Genomic DNA, 23,965 nt, shown 5'->3' with positions numbered 1-23,965 from the left:
AGTTCTAGCTTGTTCTGCCAATGCCAGCTGTGGCAGATGCTCCAAGAGAAGAGCTGCTGGAAAAACACATCAAGCACAGAAGACACATTCACAAATAGAAAGCTCTACCCTTGAACTATGAACTCTCTGCGAAGTTTTAAAGCCTTTAAATCTGGAATCCTGGAATATGAACCAGAAAAATTTGAAAGTTAGAAAACAATACTCTGTGTACTTTCAGGATGAGCTTAAGGTTTCTAATGATGTTGACACGAGCTTGTGTAGAACAAGAAGGAAGCAAGAGGTAAGACCTTTACTTAACTTTGTTCTCTAAAACCTTTAGTTACTGTGTGTCCTTTTGAGGCTATAGTTTTCACGTTAATAAAACGGGAATGTCTACATAAGCAATTTACTTGCTTTAAAACAGACCTGAAAGTATCTGAGTGTAAACTGAATACTTTGAAAAGTTTGCTTCACTCTGACTTGTAGGAAGGTAGAAAAAAATAAATTGATTAACACAGCTTTTAAATCGTGACTCTGCTTTAATTTTGATGTTTACAGAAATGTGAAAATTACACTGATTAGGTAATGAACTTTACGTGGTAAACTGTGTATCTTACATGAGAAAAGATACATCTCACTCTAATATGGGATGGACTCTGGCAACAGTATTAACTGTCCCTGTTAAATTCATTGGTATTTATTTCTCTCAACTAACCAATACTATTTGTCTTAAGTTCAGTGCATTAAGATGTCAAATTTCTTAGTGTGATTATCAAATAGAAATAAAATTATAAATTCACTTTTAATGGAAGACTGTAACAATTTCCCTGTTGCATTTAAATGTTTCTCCCCAGACAGAAATAAATAAATATACACAAACTGGAAAGTGAAACATTCTCGACACACAATAAACAAAACTGAAACTGAACAACTGGAAGTGTGGGAGTAAACAGGGAAAAAAATCAATTTAAAAGCTGTCTATTTCAGGATGGGCAATTTATGCCAATCTTCTTAAATTGGGTTTTATGGATAAGTGTGAAAACAAAGAGTTTGTAAGCTCAGAATGTAATTCTCCAGCCTTCCACCCATATCAGTTCTAATACTAATAGCATTTTTTCAAGACATTAAACCAAGGCACATGGAAACTGCAATGCTGACCCCAAACATACTGAGTTCTTCCTGTCCTGTCCTTTCTCCTAGAGTAACAGCACAGGCAACGTGAGTATCCAGTAGAGCCAGGCAAGCTGCTTATACAACAGTCTGTTGCATGATTGGATTTTTAAAAGAAGCTATATGAAACTTGGAAAATTCAACTATTCAAGCACGATGCAGAGCCAGGCAAGGTGATAACCTGTAGGAAGCACTTAGTAAGTTAGAGGTCAGCACACGATATAAGACCCTGTCTCGGAAAAAAAATCTGACACAGCCACAGACAGTATTCTAGATTTTACTGTAATACATATGTTCTGTGTTTCAGGGATGTGTCTTTGGAGGTTATGGGTATCCAACCGAGGCTCTATACATATTAGACACATAGTCTACCACTGAACTACATCCCCAGTTCTTACATGTCTGAATCTTAACTTTCAATATGCAAATTGATACATTAGAAACCTAGCTTTCATCAATTCATAAAACATACCAGTATAAATGCAGTCTATAACATCCTGGGTAAGACTCACGGGCATGAATACTAATCTTTATTACTAGCAATAATGAACTCATGTGGCTCTGTGCAAAACCGAGTCACATAGCAAGTGAGTGTGCTGCTCTCTTCCGAGAGTACTTTACTTCTGCCTAAGACCCACGTGTCTAAACAAGGAGTCTCTAAAATCAGACCACATAAAATGTAGTTTTTGAGCAAGATAATCTGAAAGTTTTACACACTTAACACCTTTGCAAACTACAAATAATTTCACACTTCCCGATTAGCCTACTTATATTTCCTCCTCTATATTTTTAAATGGCTAAAGCTTCAATAAGCTAGAGAACCAAACCAGAACCACGGCAAGTTAAATAGAAGACACTTATGGCTTCTGGAACAGTGAGCACTTACTCTGAAGGTAACCGGACAAGCTACGTACGGCAGCAGCACCAGCAAAAGAAAATTCTTCCTGTCTGAGAAGCACTAATATAGCACAAGGTGCAAGGAGGGCGGTTCCCAAAGCCTTGACTAAGCCTTATGCAAACAGTCCTGTGACGCACGCACACAGAACAGGGCTTTATTATGCTATGGGTGACAGCCTTGCCGGCTCTCTCAGCTTGATACCATTTAGTTCACAGAACTTAACCAGCTGGGAAAGCATGCCGGCTAAGAGCGGGTAGCTAACTGCTCTGCAATCTAAGAAGGAACTCTGAGCGTAACTCTTAGACCACTCCTTTCCTGTTGCCGACTGCACTACACTGTGATGTGTGCACTCCTCTGGCGGATGCTCTACTTCAAGACAAAGTGAAAAGACGAAGTTTGGTTGCTGGAGCTGGGGAAGGCAGATAGGAGGCTGTTGTTGCTCAACTGGACAGAGTCCCAGTGTTTAAATGAGAACTGTTCTAAGAGTGGTGTGTGGTGGAAACAGGTGCACAATAATGTGTCACCAAACAGTAAGTAAAACACGACTAAAACGGTACCTCTTGCATTATGCATATTTTACTCCAGTGGGGCTGAAGGAGGCTTTTACATTTTCTTTATATTTTTCCGGCAGCTTTTGGTAAATTTGAGTAAAACCATGCCAAAAATTGAAGACCAGTATAAAAGTGGAATGTGCAAGTATAACAGGGTCCATATGTGGTCTCAGCCACTAAGAATCTGAGGCAGGAAGGTCACTTAGTCTATGTGGGCCAGTCTCGGTAACACAATATGAAAGTTTCTGCTGTTGTTGTTAAAAAGGAAGGTAATGCGATAAAAGTGTTTTTACTTAAAAAAGAACCAGTCTAGCGTTTAAACTGAGCAGCTGGATGGCAGTATGCTAACACTGCACCAGGGCTTGCTAGATAAGGTAGAACTCAGGCTCCAGGAAACTTTATCATCAGGAACATGGTTAAAGCTGTTCATATGTAAATAATTTTTTCTACTGGTGCTCTCTACTGTGTTCAGAATATCTAATGTCAGGCTACATTTTAGTAATTACTTTGTGAAGTAGCAAGTCCTTTTTTTCAGAGAAAGGATCTCACTAGATTGGTCAGGCTGGGCTCAAGTGATCTTCATGCCTCCACAGCCTCCTGAAGCAGGACCTGTAAACTACAAGTCCACATTACCATAGAGCTCTGGGAGAGCTCTCCTCCAGCAGGAGAGGGCGGTGGCAGAATACAAAGTCTCACTACACAGCACTGGCTATGTGTGTCTTCAAACTCAGAGACATGCCGCTTGCTGCTGCTGTTGCCACGACAACCACCACTACCACCAGCACCAGCACCAGCACCAGCACTAGCACCAGCACCAGCACCAGCACCACCCCTCCCCCTGTGCTGGCTGGGTGTGTATATTCCCGTGTGTGGTAACAGAGGTGGGGGCTTTTGGAGGCCAGAGGCCATCTTCAGGTGTCTTCCTCAATTGCTCTCCTCTGTGATATGAAGACAGTCTCTCACTGAAGCCCACAGCTTGCCTATTCAGCTAGGTGAGCTATCCATCGTGACCTGGGCATCCCTTGTTACTGGGATTACAGGTAGGCCACCACACCTACTTGGCATTCACATGGGTGCTAGGAATCCTAATTCCAGTCTCATGTGGCAAATGCTTTATCCACTGAGCCATCTCTCCAGCCCCGGGCACTGCTATCTTATTATAATAAAATTTAATAAGGCTCATTAACAAAACATACCTTTAAGAGGAAGACCTATTATATCTAATTACTGATGGGAATTCAAAGACAGCAAACAAAAAATACTAATCTACCCTAAATTAGCTCTTTTAACAAAGGAATTTGGAGTTATACTTCCACATCTTCTTAGAGAAATATTTAGAAATATTACCAAAAGCCATAGATAGAAACACTCCTTTGAAGTACTACTTAGTGTCTAGTAACTTACCCTATGGATATATGATTGTACACAAAGATATAACTGCAAACACAGAGACTGTAGATTTGCTTGTAATGCTAAGAAACTGTGGGCACCCATAATGACAACACCTAGTTATTTTTAACACAGGAGAGAGATGGGCATAGAGATGAATGCCTGCAATCCAGCACCCGGGAGGCAGAGGCAGCGGGAATGGGAAGAGGTGGAGGCCAGCCTAGATACTGTCTCAAAAGTAAACAAACAAGGAGCAGTAACAATACATAAACCACATAAACCGCCAAAGCAGAGGACAGGTGGGCAGGGGCAAAGCTGGGTGGCAGTCTATTTAGCATGTACAGAGCTCTGGGCCCTACCCCAAGTACCATGAACACAACCAAACAGTATTAGAGAGGTGAACGCACTGTGATACACCTGAGACACAGGTGCACAATTCTTAGAAAGGAATGGTGCATGGAGTGGGCCAAGCCTATAATCCCAGGGCTTGAGAGGAGGGAACAAGAGAGCCACTGTCCCAGGCCAGGTGACACTATAATAAGAGCCTGTCTTAGAAACAATAAAACAAAATATTGTACGTGGCTAAACTTTACTAGCTTCTACTGTGGGTGTGGCTCCTACACAGAATAAATGACGCCCTGCTTTAATTTCAAGAAGTAAAAAAATAAGTAACTAAATGACATGCATAAATAAATAACTACATTTTACTAAGTTCTACGTATGTGGGGCGCTCCCCCTCACCCCAGCAGCCACGGCTCTACCATTTCCTAAGGGAGTTAAAGTATACAGTGGCTAAGTATACAGCAATGGATTCAGTATGAGAAGCACAGGGAGTAAAAAACAGGACACAGGACAGGATCCATGCACTAACCGCCTGCTTTATAGCCCGAGTCGGGAAAATAGTGTGTTTCAATGTGGCAGTCAGCGGTTCTGTCCAGAATCAGAAAAGCTGGAGAGAATCCCGGTCAGAAACATACCAAGACCTGAATTGGGAGCCAGGTGCTTCATAGCACATCTAGTTCTTCAAAGTGGAGGCAGAGGAGTTGCAGGCTCCAGATCACAAAGGCTACATAGCAAAATCTTGTCTAAAACATAAACATAAGAAACCCCTCCCCGAGGGACTTAGATTTACCAAAGACAGGGCAATATTTGTTTAGGGCTTTTGCACTGTCAGTCCTGAAGCACACAAGTGCCCTCGACAGGCACTCTAATGCAATGAGGTTAGCTTGAGAGAACTCGATACACCTCCCCTCCGTGTGGTAAATATGGAATCTGGGGTAACTAAGCCATGGTTCACGGTTATGCCATTTATGTACAGAAGCAGCTAGGTTGTTTTTAGATCATGTTGTGCCCCCGCAGGCAGTCAATTACATACACAGGCTTACATGAGAGTGCTTGAGAAACATACTCTAAGAATGCTTGGCTCATCAGAGGGTTCAGCAGATAAGAAGCCTGACAAGCTAAGTTCCATCCCTGAGACTCACCGTAAAAGGAAGAAAACAGAACAAAACCCCAAACCACAGTTGTGTGTGTTTGAGTGACTACAAGCATACACATACACATACACACATACTCACATGCACACGCACATACACAAAATGAATGGTACTTTTGTGGATTTTTTGTTGTCTTATTGGTCTGCTTGTTTTGATGTTTCTGAGTTTTTTCCTTTTTCTTTGTTTAGATGGAGTGAGAAATGGGAAGAGGGAGAGAGGGAGAATCTGAGTGAGAATGAACAAGAACACAGTTTAATATGTAGGGAAGTGGAGGGGATCTGGGTGGAGTTGGTGGAGAAAAGTGATCAAAATATACTGTATGTACAAAAAAATTAGTTGAAAGCAAACACTTTTGGGGGCTGCGGATGTAAGTCAGTGACCTTGCATTTGTGAAGCCCTGAGTTTGAACCTTAGAACCACAAAACAAGCAACACAAGGCCAGTTTTGTTTCACATAGACTTTTCATTGTTTTCTGAGAAGGGCTAGAAAGAAGCTGGAAGTCACAGAGGCGGGTCTTGCACTGTGGAGTGGACTTTCATCTCTGCACTGTGACTGGCCTGGCTGAAACCACCCACATCCCTCTTAACAGCAGGCACTAGAGGAGGAACTGCAATGCCAAAGGACAAGACTAGGTCAGGATATCTGCCAGGTTGTTTTCTCCCACTCTGACACTGTTATTAGAACGTCTGTTTATTTTACTAGTAAGCACGGTTATCTTTACCAACGGAGAAAGTGATATCCACTTGTATGTTTGAGTAACTATTCAGAACTTTTCATAATTTGCCACTAAAATGTTTCTTAGGACTTGGTCAGCCCTGAAAACACAAGAGCCTGAGTTCAGTCCCTAGAACTCCAATTTAAAAAACTGGGTATGGTGACACATGCTTGTAATCCCTGGAGCTTGGTGGCCAGCCAGCCCAGCCTACTTGGTAAAGTGGCTGGTGGATTATGAGGAAGGACTATGGACTCCATCCCAACAGATATTAAACCCTTCCCCAAACTTCAATTGAGTGGTTTGGGATTCCAAACTCCCTTCGAGGAACTCAAACACACTCTTTAGCAGTCCACAACTTTTCTCTCAGTTAAAGAGCCTTCATGCTTCATGCTAAAGTGCCATGTCCTGGTCTACCAAGATTTACATCACTCAAACTTATTACTGTAGCAGAATCTCTGTGCCCTAAACAGAACAAGATAAAGATGGTTTTTGTATCTTGGACTTTGCAGAACATAGAGTTTGTTCTCTGCTGAAAAGAAACACTATTACTACAGATTGCTATTTTGTATAGGGCGCATTAAATAAAAGATAAGATAAGGTTTTCCTATTGGTTCATCCTATCAGCTACACCTAAACAGAGAACATAGAGACAGTTCATACATACAGCAAGATTTTCAGGCCTCCCAACAACAACACATAACAAACATGACTAATTGGTGACAGTACTGCCCAGTGGGAAAACATGTGCTTTAGTTAGTATGCTGGAGGCCCTGGGATGATTCCTAGCACAAAGACAATTCAAGCCTGTAACAGGAAGCTGAGACGGAAGGACCGATGAATTTACAGGCTAGCTTGGGCTACATATGTGAAACTGTCACAAGATAAAAACAGAAAAAGAAACATGACTAATTCCACTTATAGATTCTAAAGTCTAAAATGCACTAGCAACAAACTATACTGTATTAGCCTATACAAGCAAATCAAATATCAATACGGGATCAAGAGATGAAAGATAGGATGCAGTATGTGCTTGGCCTCAAGTCCATCCCCTCAATCACAGAGATTCAGTTCCTACTTCTATGGCTTCTCACCTCCAGTCCCAATGCAGTGTCCCCTCCCCTCCCCCAGCTCCCTGTACTCCCTTTCTTTCTGACAGGGTTTTACTATATATCCCCAGGCCTGGCCTGAATTTACTATCTTCTTTCCTTAGCTTCCCAAGTGCTAGAATTATGGTATGCCTTATATCATACCTGAGTCTAGTCTTTTTTTTCCTCCTCCTCCTCCTCCTCCTCCTCCTCCTCTTCTTCCTCCTCCTCCTCCTCCTCCTCCTTTTCCTTCTCATCCTCCTCCTCTTCCTCCCCTCCTCCCACTCCTTCCCCTCCTCCTCCTCCTCCTCATGATAACTACTGTCAGGGAGTTTCAGTTTTACATTTCAGCATGCTACAAGCCAACAAGCCTTAGTTCTCAAATGGCTCCTGTCTGCTTCTATAAGAATCCATCAAGTGAATTTGTTTTTTAGAATTCTAACAGTTTGACAAAATAGACCTCAACTGGTGTGCTAACTGATAGCTGTTCCCGAGGAAGCTGCATATAAGAATATGGTGATTTGAGGGCTGGAGCAAGGGCTCAGTGGTTAAGGGAACTGGCTACAGTTGCAGAGGACTTGGGCTTTGTTGCCAACACCCACATGCAGCTCATAAGCATCCGTGACTCCAGTTTGAGGAGATTTGATACTCTCTTCTGACCGATATAGGTGTCAGGCACACACATGCAGGCCAAATACTCATATGCACAAGCAACACTCATAACATAAATAAACCTTTAAAAACATGATATGCCACAACTGCTTAGATTATGGTATTATTCTTAATGCTGTCTCCAACCTAAATTCCCAAATAGAAGGGCATGTAGGGAAATACAAATGAGATGCTGTGATGTGCCAAGGTGGAGGAGATCGCCATGAGTACCAAGGACCTTGTGTTTACTTCTACCTACTTACAAGAAGGAAGTCACCAACAGATTAAGCAACCCCTCATCCACCGCAAGAAGGTTCTGTATCTTTTGTACTCTAGTAGATTAAAAAAAAAAAATGGGAGGGAGAGAAGGCAAACAGCATATAAAACAAAATGACAAGAAGATAACCAAGTCTGCCACAGCTGGGTGTTGTCTTACTAGTTTAAAATTTATAGCTTAATGATTAATGTAACTCTGAGGGTTTACATGAGGATACATAACCTGCCAGGCATGGAAGGCTCGTACCTTCAGCCCCAGAACTAGAGCAGGCAGATCTCTGAGAATACGAGGAGAGAGAGAGGAGAGAGAGAGAGAGAGAGAGAGAGAGAGAGAGAGAGAGAGAGAGAGAGAGAGAGAGAGAGAGAGAGAGAGAGAGAGAGAGAGAAAACATGAGAACACAATGTTCAGACAATGAATGTACACCACACATTAATAGTGCAGCAACAGTGGAAAGCAGTGTCTGCTGCAGGAGAAGCCTGCCACCTGCTGACAGAAGGCTGCATCATGACTGATGTGGGTATGTTTCAGTCAGGGTTCTCTAGAGTCACAGAACTTACAGAATGTCTCTCTATATTTGGGGAATTTATTGTAAGGACTTACAGTCCACCAATGGGCAGCTGTGGATGAGAAGACCAAGAAGCTAGTGGTTGCTCAGTCCCATGAGGCTGGTTGTTTCAGCCGGTCTTCTGTATAGTAACAGATAAGCTGGCAAGTAAATGCAAACCGGAGCTTACTTCTCCCAATGTCCCCATGTAGGCCTCTAGCAGAAGGTGTGGCCCAGATTAAAGGAGTGTACCACCAAGCTTGGATCTGGGACTTGCTGTGTCCCAGGCTGACCTTGAACTCAGAGATCTCCATGCCTCAGTCTCCTGCGATTAAAGGCATGTACTACCTTGCCTGCTAGAGCTTTTCATGGCCACTAGTCTCAAGATCTCCATGCCAAGATCCAGGTCAGAAACTTGTGTTTTCCAGCCTCAAGATCTGGATCACAGGTGTGCCCTCCAATTCTGGATTGCAGTTCATTGCAGATACAGTCAAGCTGGCAACCAGGAAGAGCCTACCTATACCAGGTGTTTGGTTTGTTGTATTCAATGACTTTTGTTTGCTTATTTAACTAAACAACTTAGTTATTTTAGAGACAGAGTATCACTAAGTAACCCTGACTGGTCTGGAACTCACAAAGCTCCCAAGTGCCACCACTTGTCAGATCATGGCTGATATTTTAATGGGAGCAAAACAAGGTATTCACACGACATTTAAATACATGGTGAAAAAGCTGATGCTGTCAGCTAAAGGTGTGATGTGTAGTTAGGAGCTAGGGGACACAGAAAAATGAAGGGGCTGCCTCACTCTCTTGGTTCAGGTTTAAATATCTTGTTGGCTCACATCCACAAACTCCAACAGAATGGACCAAGCCACCTGCGAAAGTACTGTAGTCACCTTTCTGAGAAGCATCACAAACTTAAATGGCTAATGAACCACAGCCCAGCTCCCTGTTACCCAGATCGTCTATGACCCTTCTCCTTTGGTTTTATTGCTTTGGGTCTTGGTCTACTTCCCCCTCCCCCTTCTTATTGCATTGAGACAGTAGCTTATGCAGCAGCTGGTGCTAGGCTAGCCTGGAAGTCATTATATATCCCAGAGTAGCCTAGAATTTGTAGAAATCACCCTTCTTCAGTTTCCTAAGTACTAGGATTACAGACACGAGCCACCAACCTAGTCTTGATAAATGTCTTCTGATCACCTGCAAGCTTGTACAATGTGTCTAGCAAGCCTCCTCTTCAAGGACAGAATTCACTGGATAAGAAAAATAACTATAATAGCACACACAAATACACACACCCCACTTTAAACTTAGTTGCAGAATAACCAGTTCTTAAAGGTTCCAAATGATTCCCAGTCTCCCAGGATTGCAAGTGTGAGGCCAGCTCTGTGTATACGATGATTTTTTAGAATTGTATAGGATACATGTAGAGGCCTTTCAGGCTCTTAGGGGATCCCTGCCAAGCTGCACAGCTGACAACAAACCAGCCCTCAGGAGGCAGGAGGATCAGGGATTTGAGGTCAAGTGGCTGTATAAATATAAAATGGCTCTCAATATAAAAAATGAATAATTAACTAGTAAGGATTAAAATCAGATAATCATGGGGGTAAACGTTCTATAGTAGATTACTTGCTTAAGCACACACCAGGACCTGAATTCAATTCCCAGCACAACCAAAATTTAAAATAAAGTTCTTTTATGTATCCTAATTACCCTTAAATGATTTTTTATGCTTAAATTACTTTTAGAGCAAGAAAAGGATTCTGTAAAACATTGTATAGGGTTACAAGCGAGTGCCATGACACCTGGTTTATGTGGTGATGGACTGAACCCAGGTTTCCTGCATGCCAGGCAAATGAGCTACAAAGACACCCAACTTCCTTTAAACCCTGCTCCCTACTTCTAGATTTTAGTAGTGCCAATTTAGTGTGTGTTCAGAGGGAAAAAAATTCAGTTTAGTGATACTAAATTAGTTCTGGATTTATTAATTACCTATTTTTAAAAACAGTACAACGGCTACTCAGCAAATTAACCTTGCCATCAGAGAATACAAAATAAAACTATATTGAGATTCCTTTTTATCCCAGTGTGCTGATTTGTATATGCTTGGCCCAGGGACTGGCATTAGGAAGTGTGGCCTTGTTGGAGTAGGTGTGTCACTGTAGGCACTTAATACCTTCACCCTAGCTGCCTGGAAACCAGTCTTCCACTGGCAGCTTTCAGATGAAGATGTAGAATTCTCAGCTCTGCCTGCACCAAGCCTGCCTGGACACTGCCATGCCCCTGCCTTGATAATGGACTGACTGAACCTCTGAACCTGCAAGCCAGCCCTAACTAAATGTTGCAGATTTTCTGCTTCAGACTGTGTATGTGAGATAGGGCGACATAATTTACATCCCTTAAATCACTAGCAAGTGGGAGAACTGCATTTAAAAGTAACCTCCATGTTCTCTGGTTGCCATAATTTATGTAAGCAGCTTTTGCGCCTTAGCCAGATGGTAAACATTACTCGGTTAAGGAGAAACAAGCCTGCCTTTCAACCCCCAATCAATGGTTATGTTGCTAATACAAATAGAGAAAGTAAAAGGATGTCAAGAGTTTTTTTAGCAAATTTAAAATGTTAGGAACTAGTCCAGAACTGGTCTCATGGGTCACACAGATGACCACACAACAAAAGAAACAAGAAAAAAACCAATTGTTTTATGAAGTAACTCTAAACTCACCAGATAAGTGATCGCCCTTGTCATTAGGGCTGCAAACGTGGCTGAGTGTGGCAGGAAGATAAGGCAGAGGAAGCATGACAAACATGACTTAGAAGAACAAAGTCATAACTTGCTCTAAAAATTTCTGAAATATTTGCTAATTTGGGGATTCAAGATAATCTCAGAGGCTGGGAATGTGGCTCAGTGGTAGAATATTTGCCCAGTAGGCTCAGACAATTCCACAAAAAGAAAGATGGCTATCAAGATAAGGTCAATATCAATAGTTTAATACGCTTACATCTCTTATCTTAAAATACATTTTCTTCAAACTTGAAGAAAAGCTATGGTTGCTACTCCTCAAATACTGCCACCAGTGCCATCTCCGATTTCCTTGAAGACACGGTGTGTCACAAATTAGATCTGTTTTCTCTTCTTACAGTCTGTGACCTTTGGGTTTAATTTTATTAATACTTCCCTCTTCCTCAACCTTGAACAGTGTGTAATGCATAAACTACCTTCATTTGCCAAAGTAAATTTTAAGATAAGAAGAAAAAGGAGACAAGTTCATAGTTCTTAAGCTTCAAACTTTGTTTCACCTTTGACTTCTGTTCTTTGTAGACACTTATTGTTAAAACACTTAAACCTCTCTCAACCTCCTCCCTCTACTCCTACTTAAATCTAAAGCGTGTACTCTCTTTTCCTTAATAAATTCAAACTCAACTCCTATTTCCTGCTGACTCACTGAAGCTATTTCCCTTTGTGAAACAGTCTAGTTTTACATGACTCTCAGTAAGTCTCTCTCCTAATCTGAAATCATACTAAAAACATACACGGTGTAAAACCTGGGTACTTGAGAGGTAGGCTGTCTTAGTTACTCCTGTAACAAAACAACATGACCAAAGCAACTTACAAAAAGAAAGAAATTAATTTAGGGCTCATGGTTCCTATGACCATAACTTTGAGGAACACAAGACAGCAGAAAACAGGCAGGCAGGCAGGCAGGCAGGCATGGCTTGCTGGAGCAGTGGCTGAGAGCTTATCTAATTCACAAGTGAAAGAATGAGCTAACAGGGAATGGTGTGGGGCTCATCCCTAGTGGAACAATTCCTCCAACAAGGCCACACCTCCTAATCCTTCCCAAATAGTTCCACCAACTAGGCACCAAGCATTCAAACATAAGAGTCTGTAGGGGCTATCCTTATTTAAACTACCACATAAATTGACATGGATTTTTTTGTGGGGTGCCCTTCTACTACTAAGTCCTCCTACTCCTGACTGGGCCTTTACCCTATTGTTAGAGTCCTGGTGGTCCCTCATGGCTCTTGTTCTACTGCCAGAGTTCCTGTAGCCCAGCTGGGCTCTTGTCTTACTACTGGGTTTTCTCCCCTTCCTTTCTTGCTTATAAGCAGCTTGGAAAACTAAGGCCCTGAACGCAAGGGAGGTCATGGTGATATCTTCTCTCGTATCTGGTTACAACTGGACCTCTTTCGTCTTCATCAGGTGTCAAGTTACTGGGAAGACATGGTCTACTTAAAAATGTTAATCTCTAAACCTTGGTTTTTAGGACAATACCTGGTCCTCCTTGGCAACTGCATGTTTGCTAAGCTATTAAATCAGTTCATTTTTCAGGATAAAAGCAAATTGTGGCCTGTAAGGACAGCACAAGGAACTAGAAGTTAGACGTGTCTCTGTAAATAATACATTTGCTTTGCAGTTATTTGTAAAGCACATGCCTGTTAATCCATGGAATATGGCAATAAACTCTACACTCATTCCTGTGCAGAGAAGAATTTTACAGAGTTCAAATGTGTCAAGACAGGTAAGAAAAAAGCAAATCAAGGTATGAAATAACTAATCATTGGGATAAAGCAAAGAGGGGGGGAATGAGGCTTATGCACACCATATGGGATTATAACCCTTTAACCACTTGGAGCAGGCCGAGAAATGCATATACGCACACATTCATTGCGCTCTGTTTTCTTTTAAGATTTTTAAAAAATATGTATGAGTGTTTACCTGCATTTATGTACCTGCCCTGGGTGAGGGTCTGGAGCCTGCAGGAACTGGGGTTATAGACAGTAGTGAGCTGCCATGCTGGCGCTGGGAACAGAATCCAGGCTCTGTGGAAGAGCAGCCAGTGCTCTCGACTGCTAAGTCATCTCTCCAATCCCTTTAAGCTTGTTTTAATTTGTAGTACTAGGGGTGAAACTCAGCCTCATGCATGCTAGGCAAGCGCCCTATTACTAAACGCTCTTTTGAATTACCGTAGTGGCTAGAGTGGGCTTATCAATTTTTCCCATTCATAATGGACGGCCAGAAGTCAATTTCTCATTAGGCGCTCAATGTGCTTTGAGAATTTGGCATGCATATTTTAAAACAAGCTTCTAAAACAATTTCACACTTGTTGTGAGACTGACAAAGGATTTCCGGAGCTGACTGATCTGTACTTCAACCACTGTGGAGGCCGAGGCTCAAATACTTGAGTTCAAAGGCAGCCTGTGCTCTACAGTGAGACGCTACCTTCTCCAACATAAATAAACCAATAAGCAGGCATCTGTCAGAAAGCGCTCTACGTCCCACAGCCCTCATTTTCATTACAGAAAAACAAAGCTAACTTCCTAACTGTGGAGTAAGAGGGTTTGTTTTAAGGTACTTGCTCAACACTAGGAATGGGGTACAGCTCAGAAGTAGAATGCTTTTCTAGCATATTGACTCCGCAGGGTTGTGAACAACAACAATAACACATACACTCCACATCCCTCTCCTGCCACTCCCCCACACCCTGTTATAAACTCATGAGCTGAGAGTAAGTAGACATCAAAGAGAGTTACACACACAGAGGACATAGGGAAGAAGAGTTGGTTTATAGTCTAGAGATAAATAGCTCCGAGCACAGCACCTGCTTATTCCTGTGCGAGACCTTGGGTTCAATCCTCTGTACCTCAAAAAACAAACAAAAATCCCACCAAAACCCCAAAACCCAAACGAACGAGCCAAACCACTCTGCATACACATGTAGAGGTGACAGGCAACTGGCATAGGCTGGACCTCTCTTTCTATCATGTGGGTTCCAGGGATAGACCTGCGACCACCAGGCTTGGTGAGAGGCACTTTCACCTGTGGAAGGACTTCCTAGCCCCAGGAACAGTAATCTTTAAATACCTCCATGAAGCTGGGAATAGAGCTGAGTGGTAGAGCATGTGCTTTCCATGTGTGAGCTCTGGGTTCAATTCTCCGTACAACGAATCCTAACTAATGAACTCGAAAGTCAGGACGATGCAATTAATTTGTCAAATAAGATCTGTCAAACTTCTAAAAGTGTCCTCAATTTTGTCCCTTTTTCTCTATGTCATATACTTAAAGTCCAAAGCAATAACTAGTAAGCTGAGAACAGAGAAGGAAAAGAGAACTGACTATTACATTCTCTTCCATTCCTTACTACTGGCAACCAGTAACTGCAGAGAAATACCTGTGGCACACCATGAATGGGGTGTTGAACAAGCTCTCAATTAGATAACAGGCTTGTAAAGGACAGCCATGTCTAAGACCACAAAATCCAAGTGCTGTAGCACACCAAATGTTTATTGAAGTGTTTACTTTATCCAGGTGTTGTGATGTACACCTTTAATCCCAGAGCTCAGGAAGTGGGGGTAGGGGCACATGGGAGATATAGGGAGGGTGCTGAGGAGGAGTCGGGGCTTTGGGGGACTTAATGCTCAGCCAGTTCAGCCAGTCCACCTAAAACCACAGCTCTAGGTTCAGTGAGAGATCCTGTCTCAAAAAATAAGGGAGTGGAGCACAACAGAGGAAAACTCCCAAGGTTGATATCCGGCCTATATGGCACCTGTAAACCTGTATCTCTCTCTCTCTCTCTCTCTCTCTCTCTCTCTCTCTCTCTCTCTCTCTCTCTCTCCATTTTAAAAATTAAAAAAGCATAAAATGAAACCCTAATCTAGAAAAACACGCTAATATCTTTATCACTGAATTAAAAAAGAAAAGATATACCGAGGGAAGGCTGCAAGGGTATAGAGAGTAGGAGGGGGTTCCTAAGAGGCCACTTCCTTTCTCACAGGAAAACTGTAAGTGAAGGCTGCTCAAGGACAAACATTTGGGCAAGATGATTAAGAAAATGGGAGGACCCTGAGCCTCCCCACCTCACTGCCAGCAAACTCCCAACCCGAAGCTGTAGCCTGCTTCAGTAAAGCTTTTTTCTTTGAAATACTGCATTTTTAATCTTTTCTCTTTCCTTCATTTTAGTTGGTTGTCATTCCCAAAGCAGGAGGCTGACAGGTTCAATCCATGGACCTCATCAACGACAAGTCTGACCTGGAACTAGGCCAGAGCCTTATTACCTCTTTGTTACAGTAATAGCACAGGGACGTAGCTATGGAGGACTGTGGGGGAGGCAGGAACACAAGCTCCGGCAGATCCTGAGCCAGGAGGAGAGTGGTGCAGGTGACTCTGAAGGTCTGAAGAGGCACTCCTCCTGAAGGACAGTTGTAGTCACTGCACCTCCTTCTCTAACCTTCACCTTGCTTTTGCTTCAGACAGAACTTTATTTAGTCTGTACTGGATTTCTGCCTAAACGCCACGAAGGCCCCACTCAGCCTGTAACAGTACCGTTCTTCTGTCTTGGAAAACAATCCCTGGCTTAAAGAGAGGAACTTTACAAGTTACAGCCCGCTCAGGTGGAGTGAGGGCAGGTAATCTATACAAGGCCACACCACTTACAAGCTAAAAAGTATGGGTCTTGGTCGTGATCTTCCCACTCTTCCTGGGCTCCACAAGGGTATCCGGTTGTCATGCCTAACCAGGGGAAGATACCGTATACCCAATTAGAATATCCCTATGCTCCTAATCTTTCTTTCTTTTTTAAATCTTAAAAACTACAGAGGCAAACAGAGTTTGACAACTCTGAACAAACCTTAAAGCTCAAGCAGCAAACATGTGTGTGTATGGCTGCGGGATGCTCTTGGCCAGCCACGCGCAGTCTTCTCTGCGGCTGGAGTAGGTCTCTCTCAGCAGCTGATTCTGAGCAGCGCTAGTCCAAGGAATGGCCATCCCGAACTAGAGACACATGGCCCAGCTCCGGGTAGATACGTGAATTTAAAAGAAAGATTTATTCTTGGGGTGACAAGATGGCTCAGTCTGTGCACATTGGGTGCCTGTTGCCTGAAGAGGTCAGAAGAAGGCTCTGGATACTCTGAACTGGTTACAGATGGTGTTGAGCCACCCCGTGGCTGATGGGAACCAAACGCAGGTCCTCTGTAAGAACAACAGGTGTTCTTAACCACTGAGCCATCTCACCATTTCTTATCACCAAAATCTGTCACAGGCTTAGCGGGACACTAAGGTAAGTCTGGCTAATCAGGGGACAAGGCAAGAGAACTGCAAGTTCAAGGCCAGACTTGGCAACTTACTGTGACTCAGTCTCCAAATAAAAATGTAAATGGATTTGTAAAGGGTTACCTAACACGCAGTAGGTTCAATCCCCAGCACGGAAAATTTAAAAATCTACTGTATATGTTCATTTGCAATGTTAACACATATTAATATTTTTACACACTGCTTTGAAAATATTTTTTTTTTTTCACAGAGCTATGTATGTGATGTGGTGGCACCGGAACTCTTTGTCAAGTTGTTTGTATGTCAAGCAACAGGAAATAATTCACTTTATCGCAATGACTCGATGCTGTTGCAGGGAACAACCCTGATAGTGGAGAAATTCATAACGAACCGGAAATCTGGGCATGATAGAGCAATCGTGTAGTTCTCGAGGCTGAGGATGGAGGACTCTCAAGTTCCTGGCCAGCCAGTGCTACACAAGGAGAAAGACCCTTTCAACAAGTCAACAAATCCAAGGACCACTAAAACTGATATAATTTTGAACTGCCTCAAAATTGTACTGCTAAAACATTTTAATTATATCTATTATTTTATTTTGTTTTGGGGAGGAGGGTGCCAGGGCCCAGCATGTGGAGATCATAGATAACCTGCAAGGTGTGCTCTGGATATCAGATCTAGGTTGTCAGGCCTCACACCAAGCACCTCTACTCACTGGGATATCTTGCTGACCTTTCATTTAATTTTTTAAAATCAAGTAACCGCGCCCCCACCCTCACACCACTCTCCAAAAAAAACCCAACCCACAACCACCACCAAAAAACCTCAAAGCCTTTTAGATCACTAGTAGTGCAGCTCTAAAAGAGGCTTTGGTCGAGATGTGGCATATGGGCTGTAATCTGTAAAACCTCTGTCCTAAGTGCACACACTAAGTCCTAGCTCAATGAGAAGCTAGAGCTGGAGGGACAGTTCGGTCCAGGGGGCTGAGCCTGGTATAAACAATATAGCAAGATCCTGTCTCAAAACAAAACAACCCAAACACCGAGTCTAGCCTTGCTCACTTTTGCCACAGCATTTTCTGGCAGCCAGGATTTTATTTTCAGCTGGAAAAAATTTATTGACTCAATGAGAATGTGACAAAGACATAGACCCAACCCACAGAGCTCTCAGTGGCCAGACAGGAACAATATTAGCAATAGATAAAGCAGAATTGAACTATAACTCCAAATAGAAGGTAAATACCTATGAGCCCGTACTGATGCATAAAAAAGGGAGGACAGACAAGTAAGTTTCCAGTACAGAAAGATCCCAAGCAGTTCTTGTAGTTACTTTCCTGCAAGCACGTGAACCGTAACTCCGTACTGTAAAGGCAAACTTCTTGCACTGACTTCCTTCCAAAGGGCACAGGACGGAGGAGGAAATGGAAGATAACTGACCGTGGACAACGCTGACAAATAGTTCTCAAGCAGAGCTTATGACTTAGAGGTTAGGATGACAGCGTGCACCCTTGCTGTGTGATGAAAGTTAACACTTCACTAGTCATCTGAGAAACTCACGAACCCAGACAATCATGAGAAAAGTTCCTGATAAATCCAAACAAGGCCATTCTACAAAACACCACAAGTTCACACGGTGAGAGACGCAAACAAGTGAGGTCTGAGAAGTGCCCAGGGAAGACAAGATAAGAAGGGTGGGGGTGTAAGTCAGGGTAGAACATGTGCGGGTGGAGGTGTAAGTCAGGGTAGAACATGTGCGAGGAGGTCCTGGGTTTAATCTCTGGCCCAGAGTGCGGTAAGATAAGAAGCCAGGATGACTAGGTGCATTGTGATACCCAAGAGAGACTCCTGGGACATTAGTAAAAGTTTAGGAAATCTGAAAAGGGCGGCGGTGCGTTCAATAATGAGTCAATACAAGACGTTAACAACAAGGGAAACTGGTATGTGATATAAGAGAACACTTTTCTTTCTTTTCTTTTTTCTTTTTTTTCCCGTTTTTTAATCTTTATTAACTTGAGTATTTCTTATTTACATTTCGGTTGTTGTTCCCCTTCCTGGTTTCTGGGCCAACATCCCCCTAACCCCTCCCCCTCCCTTCTATATGGACTTCCCCTCCCGTTCCTCCCCCCATTACCACCGTCCTCCCAACAATCACGTTCACTGGGGGTTCAGTCTTGGCAAGACCCAGGGCTTCCCCTTCCACTGGTGCTCTTACCAGGATATTCATTGCTACCTATGAGGTCAGAGTCCAGGGTCAGTCCATGTATAGTCTTTGGGTAGTGGCTTAGTCCCTGGAAGCTCTGGTTGCTTGGCATTGTTGTTCATATGGGGTCTCGAGCCCCTTCAAGCTCTTCCAGTCCTTTCTCTGATTCCTTCAACGGGGGTCCCGTTCTCAGTTCAGTGGTTTGCTGCTGGCATTCGCCTATGTATTTGCTGTATTCTGGGTGTGTCTCTCAGGACAGATCTACATCCGGCTCCTGTCGGCCTGCACTTCTTATTTCCATCTTATCTAGTTTGGTTGCTGTATATGTATGGGCCACATGTGGGGCAGGCTCTGAATGGGCGTTCCTTCTGTGTCTGTTTTAATCTTTGCCTCCCTATTCCCTGCCAAGGGTATTCTTGTTCCCCTTTTAAAGAAGGAAGAGAACACTTTTCATACTATGGTAAAAATACATTATTCTAAAATAAAATGCTTAGAGAAAGGGTTTGATTATGACAAATTAATCAGTAATCTTAAGAGACTGCAGATACGACAGAGAGTCATGGTGGTGCATGGCTGTAATTCTAACAGAGGCAGGATTGCAAATTCAAGGCATGTAGAGACAGTTCAGAAAGATGTAGCTGTTCTTAGATATTCTGTGGGTTCTTTTTTCCACACTTCTCCATCCATTTTCTTCTACCCTTACTCCCTACCACTAGATAAGAGAGAAAAAAGGCTAGAGAGGAAAGAGATCCCTGAATAAAGTCGGGGGTCAGAAGAGGGGCAAGTTATCCTTAGACCCCGTCCTGCTAATGAGAGGCATCGAGCTCCTTGGGGGCAAGTTTGATCTTCACCATCAGGATATCTAATTTCTTCTTCTTGTTTCTTCTTTGCGCACAGCATCCAACAGCATCCAACAGCAACCAACCACCATCCCAGCCTGCCTCTCTGGGCCCTCATTTACAGACCCTCTGAAATGTCCCCAGAATTCCAAATGTCACTCCACCACCATCTGCAGCTGAGAAAAGCCGCGCCCCTATCAGAGCACAAGGCAAATCGCATCAGCTGTTGCGAACAATCTGAGGCAGCCCCACATCCCACACTTGGGGTTACAGCGAAGGTCTATTTTTATAGTATGTCTATGTCTTCCACAGAAACCGAGACAGATTCCTCACTACAGAAAGACCCTGTCTCAAAAGGGGATGATGGGAGGGCACTGATGAAGTAGGTATGCTTGTCTGGTAGGTGTAAAGTCCTGGGGTCTATACCAGTATAGAGGGTGCATGTAAGTACGGGTAGATGTTAAAACAGATTTAGGGGACACACAGGATAACTAAAATGTAAAGTGCCAGACAACGTCACTAAATGGCTTGTCTTGTTTCTCTGAATACTTCTGGTTTTCCTCTGGGTTGGCCAGGCTACTGGCCATTTCCACCATGGCATGCATAGCTCACCAGCCAATCCCTAAGGCCTTTCAATTAAAAATGTCCTAGTGGGCGGGGTGACTCAGGAATGGAATCCTGCACTGAGGTGGCTGAGGCAAGAGGAACACCATCACCAAGACCACGACTGGTATCACTTGTTTCCCCCTAGCCTACCTCGCTTGGTTAGGCAGTTATGTATTATCTGTGATCAGAACATCGATGTTCAGTGGGTATCCCTGGGTTTGTATAAATTCTAAGAAGGAAGGGGGTGGAGACAGACACAAAGGACTCCCCAGTCATGACCATTATAAAAAGAATGAATGAAGGCTGAAATTTGTATTTAGGTCATCCAAATACTTTGCCCATCTAAAGGAACAATCAACTAAAATTACAAAAGTAAAAAAAAAAAAATCTAACTCTTTTACGTCTTAAATGGAAAAGCTATTAGGGGCCTGACACATATTACAGCTAATAAAACAATGCATTCTAAGGACTCATTTGTACAGTACAAACAAAAGGGTGGTGTTCTTGGTGGTCCCTTATTACTTTTTACAATGAAAGCAAACTCTTCCTTAAGATTTTGTGAAAAACCTGCCCACTGTTTAAGTACCTACAGAAAGACAGGGATATCAGCTTTTTTTTTTTTTTTTTTTATCACTGATGGAAAATTATAGATTTTGAGTATGGAACAAAATAAGACCATGTAAGTAAAGTTCTCCAGGCAGGGAGGAAGGCAAAACTTCTGACACAAAATTGTTTGCAATCAGAGGTATATAAGCTATAATAACCCAGGAATAAATGAATTAACCTAAAATATTATTTAGAATAGTAACTGCTTCTCAACTTTCTATTTTAGTTCCGGATGTTCCCTTGTACTCCAGTGAATAAATCACACTCACCATGCTCAAGTCGGATCGAACAACTGTAACATCAAAACAAAAACCCTAAATGAAACGCCCAACCAGGGAACAAGAAGTCACTTTAAAATAAATCTCAAAGGAAATTCTCGAGACAAGCAATTTTAAGGACGCTGTAAATAACTCCCAAAAGAACATTTCTAGGATTTACAAAAGAGTTTTGGAGGACTGATTCAAGAACACTTGGAACATGAAACAAGGAAGAACATTCAAATAATCGAGCTATTCCAATATCCGACTAGTTGATTGGCATTTCGAAAAACAATCGAAAATGCTCTTTGCATAACGTAACCCAAGACAGCCCGGATGATACAAAAAACAAAACAAACAAACAAACAAACACAACCGACTCCAGGATAGGAGACTGAATCCGATTAGCTGCACCTCTTGGAGGCGGGTGCCAACCGGAGATTAGCTCTGGAGAAACGGGTTTTGCAGCAAGAGGTAATTATCTCGGAGCATCTATTCTCTCCACTCTTTGAAACACTGTCAAGCATCAGCACTCGTGCAGCTTGCCCCCTCTCAGGGCCGCAGCCGGCCCACGTCACTTCGGCAGCTTGCGTGAGAGCCGCAGCTCCTGCACTCACCATTTCGATGATCTTGGTCTTGCGGCCCGTCTTTCTCTTCAAGGTGAATATGTACTGGGCCAGCACCACGCCCGCCACCACCGCGCACACACTGGCGCTCGCCACCGCGCCCACTCGCGCCACGGCCGCGCGGTCCATTGAAGGCCCGCGTGCTCTCGGCGCGAAAGCCCAGGAGCCGCGGGTACGAGCCCAGGGGCGCGGCCGTAAGCCGCACACTAGCCCGGAGCCCCGCCCCGTGCGGGGGAAAACCGGGGAGGCTCCGCCCAGAAGAGGTGAGGGGCGGGGACTACGGGGCGGGGACTAAGAGGCCCGGGCCCGGAACCCCGCCCCTATTGCAGGGGCGGGACTTCCTCTGACCCTGACTTCAGGAAACACCGCAAGGACCCGGAAGAAAACAAATGTAATTCGCTACTAAAAGCAAGTAGTGCATATATAATCCAGAATCTTAGTGCTCTATAGTACACAGTAAGACCGTCCCAGAATCACGCGAAGACGAGGAAACAAAGTCTTGCCCCAGTGAAAGAGAATTCACCCGCCACCCACTCAGAAACTGTACCCCGCCTTAGACACCATGGACTACGACACCCAGCAGCCTCACCGGCGCTGCGTCTGACCTGCGCAGTAGCATCCTTCGTTCAAGGCCCACGTTGTAGTTGTCTTTGAGAGAGCTGTCAGTTGCTGGTCTTATCAGCCACATCCTTCCTACCACTTTAGCGTACTTTCCTTAGGAGTGCGAGCAGACAGACTTGAAGCTGTACCACTTGCTTATTGTGTTTCAAGGGATTGATATAGTTTACTCCTGCTTCTCTCAGAGTAGGTGGGGTTGTGATAGGGGATGCAAGAGAGATTCTTGGGATAGTTGCTCCAATTCTGTGAGGTTTGTGCTGCTGCTTGACCAGGCTGTCTCTGCCTGATATATGCAAACAAAGGAAGACAAGAATGAAAAGCTGTGGAAGAAAAATAATTATTTTTCTTTTTAAGGTTTTATTAGCTGGTCTAAAAGCAAATTGGTATTAAGACATATTCTCTTGAGTTAAAAAATTTACGAATTGTGCAAACAGCAATTCCACAAAAATATGAGACTCAAGCTGATCATCATGCAGCAGCATGTTTCTGGTACCTGGATGTAGGATTCTAAGGCAGGAGGATTGCTGTGAGTACAATGGCTGATTAACCAGGGCCGTGGACCATGACCCCTGCTCACAAACGAAAAGCCTCAAAAAAGTGGCCAAGAAATTGAGGCTAAAATATACCACCTAAGTTACTGAAAGTGAAGGACCCGAGTTCTTACAGAAATGTAAGAGCTATTAAGAGGCTTGGCCTGGTAGAAAGTAGGTAGGTTATGGAGTTCTGTGAAGGACCCTAAGGGCTTTCGCCAGCTTTGCACTCACTGCCTCAGGTCAAGATTAGGCCAAGTACCAGCTTCCCACCTTGGGTCAGGGCTATGCCAAGTTCCATTCTCCACCCAGAGTTCTTGGGAGGAGCAGGGACACTCTTGAAAATCCAAAGAATGTACTGACTGATAGTCACCTGACCCTCTGGTTCCAGAGAGTTCAAATGCATGTCATATGCTTGCTAGCCAATAGATTCAAAGGTCAATATGCTTAGCCAATAAGTTTAAACTGTAACCTTGCCGATGCAACCTGTACCCCTAAGAAGTATAAAAACTGCTTGTTATAGCCATTCGAGGTCACCTTCCAGTCACTCGCCACGAGGGGCTGATTGAAGGTTGACCCCGACACGCCGGAAAATAAACCTCTTGCATTTGCATCAAATTCTGTTCTCATGTCACACTTGGGGAGGGGTCGGTCTCCCGGTAGTTAAGACTCACTTCGAGCCTCACAAAAGGAATATGTATTATATCTGAAGAGTGAGATGGAATTAACAGGAGGGGAAATGTATGGTGACTAAACGCCTTGTGCAGATGAAAATCTTTCCAGGGTCTAAAGGTGTGAGCTCAATGGGTGTGTGTGTGTGTGTGTGTGTGTGTGTGTGTGTGTGTGTGTGTGTGTGTGTATTTCTTCCACACAACTTTTCTGCT

General features: G+C 43.4%; 1 protein-coding gene across 3 annotated transcripts in view; it reads right to left on the bottom strand.

Moving 5' to 3' along the window:
• The window catches only part of Nt5c3a (5'-nucleotidase, cytosolic IIIA), a 40,604-nt gene extending 18,443 nt beyond the window's left edge, over positions 1-22,161 (bottom strand). The window contains exon 1 of one of the 3 annotated variants that reach the window (XM_032906423.1): positions 21,925-22,161. In XM_032906423.1, the coding sequence (XP_032762314.1) occupies positions 21,925-22,062 (138 nt within the window). In that variant the 5' untranslated portion in view covers positions 22,063-22,161. Of the gene's footprint in view, positions 1-2,035; positions 2,113-21,924 lie in introns of those variants that run through there. The other 2 variants (XM_032906426.1, XM_032906424.1) reach the window with 2 other exon arrangements.
• Between the last annotated feature and the right edge of the window lie 1,804 nt (positions 22,162-23,965).

Source organism: Rattus rattus, chromosome 6 (assembly GCF_011064425.1).
Source record: "Rattus rattus isolate New Zealand chromosome 6, Rrattus_CSIRO_v1, whole genome shotgun sequence".
Lineage (NCBI taxonomy): Eukaryota > Metazoa > Chordata > Mammalia > Rodentia > Muridae > Rattus > Rattus rattus.
This window is presented reverse-complemented; position numbering and strand designations above follow the sequence as displayed.